The 13,889-nt window shown below is 46.1% G+C and overlaps 1 protein-coding gene across 1 annotated transcript in view; it reads right to left on the minus strand.

Moving 5' to 3' along the window:
* LOC117056809 (dual oxidase 2-like) overlaps positions 1–13,889 on the minus strand; it is a 58,463-nt gene that overhangs the window by 23,801 nt on the left and 20,773 nt on the right. The window contains exons 11-18 of the mRNA XM_033167460.1: positions 12,978–13,135; positions 10,855–11,021; positions 6,763–6,881; positions 5,609–5,746; positions 4,285–4,401; positions 2,825–3,027; positions 1,714–1,899; positions 764–989 (exon numbers count right to left, since the gene is read on the minus strand). Coding sequence (XP_033023351.1) covers positions 764–989; positions 1,714–1,899; positions 2,825–3,027; positions 4,285–4,401; positions 5,609–5,746; positions 6,763–6,881; positions 10,855–11,021; positions 12,978–13,135 — 1,314 coding nt within the window. The remainder of the gene's footprint in view (positions 1–763; positions 990–1,713; positions 1,900–2,824; positions 3,028–4,284; positions 4,402–5,608; positions 5,747–6,762; positions 6,882–10,854; positions 11,022–12,977; positions 13,136–13,889) is intronic.

Genomic DNA, 13,889 nt, shown 5'->3' on the forward strand with positions numbered 1-13,889 from the left:
ATTTCACTTAATGTATACATTCCTAGAAAGCAATTTCCTCAGAAGAAGAGTAAGAAGAGTTTGGATTTGATATCCCGCTTTATCACTACCCGAAGGAGTCTCAAAGCGGCTAACATTCTCCTTTCCCTTCCTCCCCCACAACAAACACTCTGTGAGGTGAGTAAGGCTGAGAGACTTCAAAGAAGTGTGACTAGCCCAAGGTCACCCAGCAGCTGCATGTGGAGGAGCGGGGACGCGAACCCGGTTCACCAGATTACAAGTCTACCGCTGTTAACCACTACACCACACTGGCTCTCTTTTTCCTAATCTGATACAATGCATTTTTGTATGTTGTTTTCATTAAAATATGCATTTCTAGGCACACTTTTACCCTGTTGGTTTTTCCGCACATTATTTGGTTGGAGGACCAAATTGCAAAATTTGGGTAGGTGTGAATTTTGAAGAAACAGCTATGTTTTGGTTGGCATACTGTTTGGAATTGGTTGTTAAATGTGAACAAAATCAAATTTCTCTCCCACCTTTATTGGGGATGGCCTTCCCATAATTATCATGATCAGCAGCTTCTCACGCTGGCTGAGCAGGACTCACTTCCTGCTGAACCAACATGATTCCCCATTGACCATTTGGCTGCTGGTCTCTCCTACTAGAGATGTTCCTTGATGTACACATGATAAACACCTGGAATGTTTTCCTGTGTAGAATTCTGAATGGCCTGATTAGGCTCCATTCCCTCCCAGTCTTTTTAGCTGATACCCAATTTCACCTTTCATAAAGACCACCACGATGTCTAGGAACTCCCGGAAGGAGAGGTATCCATTGCCGTCTTTGTCAGCGAGTGAGAACATGGAGTCCACAAACACAGACTGGGGCTTGAGCCCCAGTGCATCTGCAAACTCCTCCCTGCTCAGCTCACACTTCAATGCTTCCTTGGCTTTCTGAGAAGTTTCCAGGCTGAGCTCCCCGGCGTCTAATCTGTCAATGTCTAGAACCTGAAAAGGACAAGACACATGGTGAGGTTCCTGGAATAACACTTTCTCAGGCTTCCCAGGAATAACAGAGCTGCAACAAACCCAGGACACCTTTCTCTCTGCTCTGCAAATATTAGTTCAAAATAACTTATCAACTAAGGTTTGATTTCTATCTCCATAGCTCGGAACATCGATCGGATCACGAAAGCATTATGTAAGTGCCTCTATTTTATGGTTAACAAAAAAGAATGCAGGAAATCCCCAACAATTAAAGGGACACAGTTCTCACATTGGGAGACAAGCTGCTGTAAGGAAGAATGAGCAATGACTTATCCATGCCATGTTTGGGCAAAGGTTTCTGGGCAAGAAGTCCAAAGGAATGTTCTTTCATAGGTGGTGAACTTGTAAAAGGGTAAAAGAGTATTGGGAAATGATCCATAATGAATTTTTTAAAATGTTTAAAAGTACTTTCCAAAAAACCCAGAGTCCTTCCTCTTGGGGGTAATTCAGACGGAAATACTCAGGTGTCAAAAAAATGTTGTTTATGCATGCTACTACTGCGGCCCAAGTTCCGTTAGCCCCAAAATGGAAAGCAAGCGAGGTCCCAACCAAAGAAGAATACAACCCAGGGCACCAGGTTCAATTAACCTGGCACACCAACAGAAGTCAATGCTTTTTTGTCTGTCCTGAATCTTTCAACAGTCAGCTTCTTGGATGTCCCCAAGTTCTGGTGTTATGAGAGTACCTGGGCAAATATATGCCTGAAGAAAATATCTAGGATGTCCTTTCTCTGCTCCTTGGTAACAGCCTTCTTCAGCAACTGCTGTTCCTTCATGTCGGATATGTGGAGAGAGAGTCCATTTCTTTCAAGGTAGACCTTCAGACGATTAAGAAACTCCTTTCGCTCTGCCTCTCCATCAAATTGCAACACCTATGAATAAATGAGATGGGAGTAGTTCTGATTGTGGAAATCCCTTCTCAGGAATATCTCCTTTTTTGACCTTTCTGCATAGCAACTAAAAACAATGGACGGACAATGTTGCTTCAGCTGCTGTTAATTGGTTTGTTTTAAATTGAGGCTTAATAGGGAATTTTGGCTGATTTCAACAGGCATGACATTCAATGAGTGTTCAATGTGTGTACACAAATATCTGAGCTGCACACTCAGTGCTGGATTGAAGCTGAAGCTTAAATGTTTCAAAGGACCTGTAAATACATCTTTGAACTATATTTAAAGTTTAGCATAATTGTCTTTCTGTATGTCAACAGTTTTCATATATGCTAAGTAAGAAATCAGAAGGCATTTCTGTTTGAAAGCATTTCAAATGCAGATATGCTTACTGGAGGACAAATGTTTTAGTTTTTTAGTTGCATCCTCATCCATGTATCAGTATATAAAGGCAAATATAAATTTTATTATTTCTATTTCCATTTCTGTTAGAATGGTGCATATTTTTGGTAACACAATTGAATAGGGCCTCTTAAACCTGACACAGCTTAGAACAGGTGCTGGGAACCTTTGACCTTCCAGATGATGCGAAACTACAACTCCCATAATCCCTGGGGCCGCTGGCTTGCTTGTTGGGTCTGATGGAAGTGGCAATTCAGCACTATCTGGAGGGCCAAAGGTTCCCCACACCTGGCTCAGGGCTTCAGCATGTCTTAATCTGGGCCTGTGCACACTCTTAAAGTTATTCACATACAATGTCCAAGGAGCGTACAGTCTGTGTACACAACATTTGAGCTGTACAACACTTGTCCATGGGTACAGATAGCAGCAGGTGAACAAGTCTAATGTTTTCAATATAGTTAATGAATGAGTAAACAAGCAGACAGACACCGTACAAGTTGCATACCAGGTCATATTCTTTGGGGATCTTCAACAGCAATGTTTTGTTGCCCTTGTTGTTGGAAAGGACGGTCTCCACCTTTTGCTGGCTTTTCAGATAGATGCTCCGAAGCACGGCCAACTTGCAGTCAAGAACATTGATCCCCTTGTCTTCCTGCAGCTGAAGGTAGACTAGAGAGCTGTCTGTCTTGGGGTCCTGCCATTCAAATGCTGGGAGAAATGAAAAGATTTATTGCTATCTCGCCTTGGGTACAGGACCCAAGGAGGCAAGTGGGATAAATTAAAACAGATACAACCAAAACACACACAATAATTTTAATAATAATTTTAGCATCAGAGTTCTCCTTCTTCTAGGTGGGCTACCTTCCCAGGTTGGCAAGCTCCACCTGCCCCTCACTTCCTTCTGCAGCAGGTGCAGAAACCGCCTTCTTGACCGTTAGACCAATTATTGCATGGGTAGGACGTGGGTGGCACTGTGGGTTAAACCACAGAGCCCAGGGCTTGCTGATCAGAAGGTCAGCAGTTTGAATCCCTGCGATGGGGTGGGCTCCCGTTGCTCAGTCCCAGCTCCTGCCCATCTAGCAGTTTGAAAGCACGTCAAAAGTGCAAGTAGATAAATAGGTACCACTCCGGCGGGAAGGTAAACGGCGTTTCTGTGTGCTGCTCTGGTTCACCAGAAGCAGCTTTGTCATGTTGGCCACATGACCCGGAAGCTGTATGCCGGCTCCCTCAGCCAGTAACGTGAGATGAGTGCCGCAACGCCAGAGTCGGACATGACTGGACCTAATGGTCAGGGGTCCCTTTACCTTTTTAGGCAAACTAAGGGACCCGGTCCAATCGCCTTCTAAATCCAGCCTGCGGACAGTCCATGAATCAGCGTGTTTTTACATGAGTAGAATGTGTCCTTCTATTTAAAATGCATCTCTGGGTTATTTGTGGGGGATAGGAATTCGTTCATATTTCCCCCCAAAATATAGTCCCGCCCCCCCACAAGGTCCGAGGGACAGTGGACTGGCCCCCTGCTGAAAAAGTTTGCTGACTCCTGAATTATTGGTTTCGTCCACTCAATCCGCCGGAGCCTGTCTTCGTATGCAGAGAAAGTCCCTAACTCACAGGATTTGAGATCCATCAGCTACCCTCACCTGGTTTAGCTGGGCAGTCAAAGCCATTCCCAGGGTGTGGCCTCTGTCGCATGCTGTCAGGAGGCACAGGTGAGAGCTAAGTGCAGGGGACCAAAGGCGGGGGACCAAAGGTGGACAAACCACCCCAGAAGGAGCATGGCGTGTCCTCCACCAGAAGCACCAGCCAGCCCTCCCCTAACACCCCATATACCCCTAGCACAGATGTAGAGAGGAAGTAATAATATTGTTTGCTGAGCAATGAACAAAAGATATTCAAGGAGACTTTCCCCGCTACTCCTGCATCTGCAGGAGCATTTGGTGCCAGATGCTTTGGGAAATGCCTCACCGTGGATAGAATCTGCAGATATTTCTGCCTGTACCGAGGGGCTTTGCTTCTTCTTCTGCAGCTTCTTGAACGCTCTCCTCCGAAAGGCAGCAACGATCCAGGCGACAAACAGACTCACTGCAGAGACACCAATGAGGCATGCCTTGATGCAAAGCTAATCCCTAGCTGCCAGGGTTGCCTGCCGCTAATGACCGTGCTGGGGGTTGGCATTTTGGGGCACCTGCCGCAGCCCACACCCGGCAGGGGACCCACTGCCAATCCCTGAAGCAGCCTTCTTCAACTTGGTGCCCTCCAGGTCTTTTGGGCCGCAACTCTCATGAGCCACAGCCAGCAGGGACAAGGTTCAGGGAGGATGAGCGTTGCGGTCCAGTAACATCAGGAGACACACATTCCCCTTTCTTGATCAAACCATACAATTTATGAAATAAGTAAATAATAAATAAACCATGGGGATTTTTAAAGTGTTGTTTGGCCCTAGAGATAGATGAAAATGCTAATTTCAGTTTCTGTCTGTTTTCTTAAAATTGGTTCTCGACATTTGCAATTTTATTTTTTTAAATAAATGCTCCCATGAAAATTCATCAGCATTTTTGTGCTCATTTCCCCAAATATACACATTTTAAGAGGCAGCTTTTCCTTATATCCTACATTTTTGCAAAACAATTTCTCCTAATATAAGGAACTTCTATACTGTAGGTTATGTTCAGCAATATATGCATTTATTTTATGCAATTTCCATCCTAGCATGTTCATGTTTGCACATGTTACTTGGTTGGAAAAACCACACAGCAAAATTTGGAGAGGTGTGAATTTCAGAGGATGACTGTCTGGGTTCAAATATTGTTTTGGAAATTGTGGATTTGGTAAATTTGCCTTTTAATGCGTAATGAACTGAATGAAAACCCAAATGGCTGTTTGCTCCAATTCAGCTTCAAAGAGTGGGTTTTCATGGGGAAAGCTCCGGGGGTGGGGGGGTGGGAGGTGTTCAGACATGGAACTTTAAAGTGGGAAGCTGTGCTTGGAAGGAGCAAGGCAAAAGGTGAGGCTGAGCCATCTGTTTCAGCACAAACACAGGTCTCTCCTCAAAATAGTACAGGTTAACAGCTGCATCATCTGGAAGCTGCAGGACTGGCAGCAGTGTCTGGGGTCGCCCACTGATTCGATCAGCTAAGACTCCGTACCAATGACTCATGGAAGACTCGTCATATAAACATGGCCATGCTTTGCAGAAACTTTTGATAGCAATGTAGCACGCCTAAGGACACGGCCCCAATCCAACCCCTCCTTGGGATGTCAAGTAAGCAAAACCTGGTCTGAAACAAACCTAGAGGGAAGCAACAGAGAGCAATGATGGTGATCACAAATCCAGGCACACTCCCTGCGAAGTAATCCAGTACGGTTAGCTTGACGCAGACAGGCAGCCGTTGTGAAGTCACTTGCTGGGGCTGAGAACATGGAGCATCTGGGAAGACAGACAAAGTGGCCAGGGCATTAGACCAAACTGATCACTTGTGCCCTCACCCACCCAAGAGTTCCTGAAGATTGCATAAATGCAGCAAGGATTTACCTCTCCCTCCCCCCCCCCCGCCCGGTAGTTGTAATTCATATGCAAACCCACCCCACTCCAGCAATGTTTTGATCTGATGTCAACTCCCATCCAGGCCAAGTGCCAACTTGCTTCAAGTTCTCTGGCCAAAAAGGATGGAGCAGCTTTGAAAATGACATTTTTACTGCTTCTCTATCTCTCTAGCAGATAGAAAGCACCTCAGGTGATCTGGGTTTACAGGTGCAGGTAAGCAGAGGGGATCGTGTGTCGAAATTCTGGAAATTACTCCATACTGCAACAATGGACTGAAGAGATTGTGGCATCTAACTTCAAAATAAATAAAGCCACTCTTGCAGCAAGATGGAAGGAATGTCATAAAAATGCTCCCACTGTAAATATCACAAGGTGCAAAAAAGCAAAAACAAAACCCACCCTATCATGGTTTCCATCCAAAATCTCCTCCTGGAACATTATTTCTTTTTTCTAAAGTAATTTTGATATTTAAATTGCTTCAACCCTCTTGAATGGGAGTGGATCATTTTCAATCTGGATCATATTCAATCAAATTCAGTCTGGTTAAAAACTCTGGCTGTGTTCAGACATAACCCTAACAAACATAGCTTAATGTAATGCTTTTTTATTTTTTGGTTTGTTTGTTTTTTAAAAAAACTTGGGCTTATAAACTGCCATCTCCCCTTCTCTAACACAACTGCAGGGAACAGAATAGAAATATTCACTTTCCGTTTCAACACAGTTTGTTGTTTTGTTTCCAAACCAAACTGTTGTTAGTTTAAATTCCAGATTATTGGAACAAGCAAAACTAAACCATGGTTTCTGGTCCTGGTCTATTTGGAGAAGTGGACAAGGGTTATGGAACAGACCCTGTGGGGTTGCTCTACCGACTGGTCAACAGCCCAGAACATAAAACCCACCATCATGCAAGAAAAACACTTTTGCCTGGATGTCTTTCGACTCTGCATCAGTGACAGCTTCCAGGATGTCATGGAATGTGGTACTTTTAATTTCTTTAATCTCGTCAGAGGAGAATAACCTGAGAAAGGAACAAGGAGTCAGCAAAAGGGTTAAGTGAAGCCCCAGCCTGTTGCATATACAGTGCTTGGGCAGAAGCGCACTGCTAGTACTTGATACATGATCCCTTTTAACTGGTGACCCATTTCCCCTTCCCTATGGCCCCAAGCCTCAGATCCAAATTTCGTGCCAACAGATATGAATTATGCAATGTATGTACACTGTGTAAATTAAACGTGTTTGTGCGTGCTTGAAATTTTTGTGAAGCTCTGCAATATATAGGGGGCATCACAATATTATGCAGGATATGGAAGCCCTGGCCTGAACCAATGGAGATCCTCTTGAGGCATCTTATGGCTTTGGAGATTTCAGTCAGCACTGCTCTGCATTTTCAAGTGTGCCTTTATAGCCATAAGGTCTAGAACTTTGGGCAGTTTTCGGGGGTTAAATGTTCAGGTGGCTGCATTTTACATCTAATATTCAAAATGTTGTGCTTGTACGGATTTGCAACATGCACACAATCTTCCTATGTCCCATTTAACTATTCCTTGTACCAGCACAAAAGCTGCAGAATTTATCTTTTTTTTTTTTAATAAGAATTTTATTGGTTTTATTCAAAACAAAGAACAACAGAACACATACAACAACACAAACACAACAATCAAGACACAATGAGAAACAAATACAAACCACCAGTAAAACACCAATAATTCTTTTTCTTGTTTAGAACAAAAAAAAAATTTTCTTGTTTGAATCTGTACTGGGTGACTTCCCCCGTTTTCTCTCCTTTGGTTCCACTTTTAATTTACTTTGATAACTTCTCATCTTTAAAATTTAAATCATCCAAAAAATCTAAACATAGTTCTTAATATTAAATTTTACTTCAAACTAACCTATTACTTCTTAACTCATATCATACATCTTATTTCACTTAAACTGCAGCTAATAAAAAAATTAACATATCTCTTCCCTAGTTCAAAATCTTAAAATCTTAACACACCGACTCCAGGGTACCATAATAAACCATCCTAGTTATATTTTAAATATTTCACCCTATCCCTTTTCTGACCATTCTTACTCCAACACCATTGTCCAGAATGTCCTCTTTTTCTATAAATCCACAGTTCCAGACACAGTCCATAAAAGTCCTTGCAGGGATCATCAGGTTACACAAATCATCACCTTCCAGCATCTCCATTTCAAAGTTCCAAACATCTTTTGATCGTAGATTCACAAATCTTCTTCCCGTCATTTCTGGGCTCTCACCCCAGAAATTGGATATAAATTGTCTTCTAATCCTGGGTCTCTCACCCCAACAGGATTTTTCATCTTCTCGGAGTTGCATGGACATTGTACTTTGCACTTCAAAAATTTCCTTAAGTTCCCTTCCAAGGTTTTCTTCCAGTTAACAAGATTCTCAAGGTTTAATTTCTGATTTAACAATTCTAAGTTCAAAAGAATAATCCTTTGTTCGTGAGTCAGTCCAGAATCTAAAGCCAGCTTGAAAACGAAACCAAACATGGTAGAAGTGGGCATAGGGTATCAGGTTTCAGTATTTTTCCATCTTTAATCATAAGTTTCCGCAGCCATTTTCCCTGGAGTCAGGGTGAAAAGATTGCATTCCAACAACTTCAAGAAGAAATATTTCCACCAACTTAGCTCCCCTAAAAGGGGTTCAGCCAGTCTCACTTGTCAAAAGAAACACTGCATCGAAACTTTGTATCCACTACTGCAGCAGCAGTCACAGTCAGAAACAGTTATTTCCTCTTTAAACAAAGGGAGGAACGGGCTTCCTTTTTAACGTACCTCCCGGAGCGCCAAATGTCCGAAAATTTAAGTCCAATTATTCCAATACTCACGGCCTGCGGGTTTCTTCTTTTTTCCTTCTGAAACAGGTAGAACGATCTCGCTCATCGCAGGCGGCGGCCGCCGCTTCACCGGCCCAGATGGGGCATGCCTCCACAGCCCGGCGCCGTTGTCCCTTCACTCCCGCTCCCCCTTTACAAGGGGAACGGGAGAAGGGTTCAGCGCCATAGCGGGCTCGCTGGAGAGCCCATGCCGCGGGATGCTCGACCCGCGGTTTAGCGGAACCCCGCTGTGCGGTAGCGGGGCTCCTACCCCCGGGCCGGCCTGGGTCGTTTCGCTGCCGAAACGACCCACGACCGCCCGCAATGGCGTCCTCGCCGGAAGTCCAAAGCTGCAGAATTTATCATACAATGTGCACCTCCTGGGTATATATGCCTTTTAAGAAAATTAGCTTATTGTTGTTGGCTTCTTCTTTTTTTAAAAAAAGTATTGCACAGGGACGGTGTAGTTATGAAGTCAGGAGAGTTCAGTCCTTCCACAAGCTAGTGCCTCAGTTTCAAGAGAAATGCTGTTATGTACTGAGCTGAATCCTAGAACAAAAGGATCCATAATGCAGCAGTCTGATTGGTCCGCAGGAGCCAACCAATCCAGCTCCAGGTGGAAGTGAATCAGCGACCTGATTGGCCTACAAGAGTAGCCCGGAATTAGCCAATCACGTGGGGCCCATTGTGTAAATAATGTATATACAGCAGAGGTTTTGGGGAAAGATTCATTCCTTGCTACTATGAGCTGAATAAAGAGCATGAAATTCACACATGACTCCGAGTATATTTCAAATACATTTCCCCATCACTCAGCCTACAATTTGCTGCTGCTGTGAAAATGTGATCCTTCCCACTCAGCAATTAGCACTGAACTTCCAACCCTCTCATATCTACAGCCCCCGTGTCTTTTTTCCCTTTCCTTTTAGAGTAGCTTGCCCCACTGTCCTCTGCACCGAGATTTATCATTGTTGTCACAATAATTTCTAGGGCTGCCCTTTCCTTTAGACCAGGGCTGGGGAACCTCAGCACCGGCGGAACAATATTGGTCCTACAATCCTGTCTGTCTCCACAGACCACACCCACTTCTAAAAGCCACACCTTCCTGGAGTGCTTTTGCCTGGCTGGTCTGTGTCTTTGAACTGTGAGAATGCCTCGTTTGCCTGGATACATAAAAGTGTGTCTGTGGATACAGAAACCTCTGACCTCTGCATGGCTGGAATGTAACTTACTGTATAAAGCTCCACCCGCTTTTGCATCTGGCTCTACCCACCAATGGTACGCGGCCCCCAGAAGGCAATGTGGCCCTCAGGCTGAACCAAGTTCCCCATCCCTGACTCAGACAGCTACAGCATTGGGGCTTGGGATTTTCAAGCATTTCCAAAGGCTCACATCCTACTAAGAGGCCCACTGCCAATCCCTGGAGCCTCCTGGCCATGCTGCTGCTGCTGCCGGAGGAGCAAGGAAGAGGAGGAACAGCAGTAACCGCAACACATTTTGTTTGCACTCTCATCCTGCCGGGGGCGGGGGGGGGGACGAGGTGCAGGTTTGGCCCAGACAGAAGGCAAGTGAATTTGCTGAATGAGGCAAAATAGGAGGAAAAGGAGGAGAGGGAAGTGGCTGTACTCAAGCCCTTGCTGAACTCAAAACCTGAAAGCCAGGGATGAGGAATCTGTGGCCCTCCTGGGGGGGTGTATTTGAGAAATTATAGAGCAGGGTGGGGAGAGAAACTGTGGTCCTCCAGATTGCTGGACTACAACTCCCATCATCCCTGACTTTTGGTCTTGCTGGCAAGGGATGATGCGAGTTCAAGTCCAATGACACCTGAGGGGGTTGGCCACATCTTTCCAAGCTCTTGTCACAGAGTATGGATCCACGTGATATGGTTAAAGCATATTAAATGCACATGACTTCCCCCGGAGAGCCCTGGGAAACTGTGGTTTGTTATAAAGGTGCTGCACACTGTAGCTCTGTGAGGAGGAAACTACAGCTCCCAGGAGTCACGAATATGATGCAAAATTGTTGTCAAAGTTTCTAGTACTTGGTGGCAACAGCAAGAAATTCCCTCCCTCTTTCTGCAAGCTGGCCTTCCCGTTGTACATGTGCCCCATGCTTATGAATGTTTTCAAAAAGTTGGATAGCTGTTACCCATTCTTGGTGTTTTCAAACCAGAACCGGTCTCCATCCCGTAAGCGAAGAAACTGGTCCTGAATGATGCTGCGGAAGAGCTTTCTGTCAGCTTCCAACAGGCCCCCAAGCAGCAGTTCCAGGCGGTCTGTGTCATTGCCGTACATCTCTGCAAGTTCTCTGCAAAGCTGGGAACAAGCCGCAAGGTTAAGTTGCTGTGTCAAGATGAGCGGGAGGCTTTCCAGGCTGCTTGGTTAGTTAGAGGGGCAGGCTGCATCGACACCGTACATTTAAAGCACATGACTTCCCTCAAGGAATCCTGGGGACTTTATGAAGGTTAAATTATAGTTCTCAGAATCCTTTGGTGGAAACAGGGCCTGCGCATCCATTTAGGTGAACTAGCCAATTGCCTAGGGTGCCAAAATGGAGGGGGCGCTGGCCAGGCTTGGGCGGGACGGGCTAGCCGCAGCTTCTCCGCTGTAGTGGAGAAGTGCTGCTTGCCCCCTACACCACCACCCCGGCTCCCGCTAAAGCAGCGAGCTTGCCTCTCCACCCCCCCCACCTCCTGCTAAAGCAGGCTTTGACGGGTGGCGGGTGGCGGGGTGGGCAAGCAGCAGATCTCCACTACAGCGGAGAACTGTTGCTTGCCTCTCCACCCCCCCACCTCCCGCTAAAGCAGGCTTTGGCGGGGGGGGGGGCGGGGGGCACCAGAAGGTGGTTCGTCTAGGGCGCAAGAAGCCCTAGCACCGGTCCTGGGTGGAAAGAATTGTGCTTTTAAATGTATAGCATGTACTCAGAGAGAGGCTGCTTTGAATCTGTCAACCAAAGCATACAGTAAAAGAATAAAAGCCTTCCAAACATTTTTTCTCCAGAGTGGCAGCAGGTGCTATGGAAGTAGTGCTATAGTGCTTGGATAGAAAATGCTCGGTGGCTTTTTTGAGCTTGCACATTTCCCAAAGACCTTAATGCAGCCTTCCTTAACTTTGGGCCCTCAGATGCTGGACTACAGCAGGGCTAATGGTCAGGGATGATGGGAATTGTAGTTCAACAACACCCAGGGACTGGAGACTAGGGAATGCTGCCTTAAAGAGGGCAATTGGCAGGCCTGAAAGCTGTGGAGCAGTGATGTGACAAGAGGACCATGGAAGTGGGCTTATAGTAGGTCAGATGGTTTATATCTAGCAATGTGTGATGGCCTGGGAGTCAGACTCTGATGCTGAACCTGCACAGGATTCCCCGCCTCCAGAACCAGCTGAGCCGGGGCCAGGGCTTGAGCCTGAAGGATCCCCACCTGTGCTGGATCCCCAGGTGCAGGCATCAGCAGAGTCTGCTCTGGCTCCTGATGGGGTGGAGGACCCATTGCCTGCAGGTGCTCAACTCCCAGCCTCTTCAGAGGAAGCCGAAGCAGCCCCTGGGTCCAGTAACCCACCAGCCTCTCCTGAGCTGCAGAGGCTCAGGACAGAGAGGCGAAGAGAACTAAGTGCCTACAGGAGGAGTGCTTTCCTCCAGGCTCGGAGGAGAGGCGAGTCTCCGGAGGATCGGGGCCGCCCTAAGCATAGGGCCAGATAAAAGCCAGCCAGACCCAGCCCAAGTTGCGTGAGCAACTTAGTTGCAAGCGTGTGCTCAACCTGCAACCTTGTGCCTGAACCTGCCTTGGACCTTGACCTGCTCCCTGCCTCGCTCCCCGCCGGACTGACCTCCTTTGGACTCCTAGACCCAGGACTGGACTTTGACTTCGCTTCACGGACAAACCCCTGGGGCCAGCACACAATGTCTGCTCTGACTAGCAACAGATACCTAGGGACTCGAGGAGGCAACTTTCCTCTCATCTGATACATGATTCTTAAAATATATAATGTCAAGGACTGAACCCGGGAGCTGATGTGTGCAAAACAGGTGCTCCTCTTCTACCAAGTTAAAGGGCTGCAAAACTGTGAGGCTTTCCCTCTTCTGCAATGTTTCAGCTGCCTGGATTGTCTGGTTTTCTATGGGGTGCAGCACAGAAAGGCAGGGTTGCTCTTATAGGCACTTGGGGAAATGCTCCATCTCCACGGACGGTCCTGCTTACAGGAGACAAAATGCACCCTGTTTAATGGCTGGCTAATCTATGCCCCCACCCCCCTGCAACACCTCTGACAGAGTACCGTTTCGTTTGGGTGGATGTCCTGCCATTTGGTGGCAATAGAGTGGTTGAAGAACTCCCTTGCTTTATTATAGGTAGTTAATCCAAGGTCCCGCCCACGGTGAATCCAGTTGGCTACGAAGTCCATGCGGGAGTACTTCAGGGTCCCATACCAGTAATCTGGAGAACAAGTGCAACACAGGGCCATCAGGGCACTGCAACACAGAAGAATCCCTGCAGAGAGCAGAATGGTGGCCTGGGCAAGGCACCTCTGAGCGCTCAGAGGGGCGTCTGTTCTAGAAGGAATCCGAAAGGACCCGGCCTGCTTCCACATTAGGACTCCTTAGTGTTAGTGCTAAGGCATCCCTGTTCAGCTTTAAGCTGTAAGTGGAAATGTAAAAGTGGTTCCACTGTTAATGTTGAGCTTCCTCTCCATTCTCAGCCAGAAATACTGATCCACATGGTACAGGAGGAGGATACAGGTCTGGCATATGTATCATTTGAACCTAAGTAGGGCCCTGATGGATCACAGAATTATAGAAACATAGAACTGAGGAGTCGGAATTAATGGACCCTGAGGATCATCTAGGATCATCATTTTTTATGCACTTTTAAGAACATTACTTGGCTGGAGAACGACATTGCAAAACTCAGAGCACAGCAAATTTTAGAGGATGGCTAAATTTCAGTTTGTTTGTTTTCTTAAAAAGGGGGGGGGCAAATCAAGTTCGCTTGCCTTTAAATGTGAACTGAATCAAGTTTCTCTGTCATCCTTACTCATAATAGGCCCACTGAAACTAATGGACTTAAGTTCATGGTGAATTAATGGACCTAGCCAGGTTCCAGCTGGTTTTTTGTTTTGCAATGTGAGAATTAGGTAAATTCAACTTTACATTTTAATTGAAACAAATTCCTCTCCCATCCCTATCTGATA

This window comes from Lacerta agilis, chromosome 13 (genome assembly GCF_009819535.1).
Source record: "Lacerta agilis isolate rLacAgi1 chromosome 13, rLacAgi1.pri, whole genome shotgun sequence".
In the NCBI taxonomy this organism is placed as follows: Eukaryota; Metazoa; Chordata; class Lepidosauria; order Squamata; family Lacertidae; genus Lacerta; species Lacerta agilis.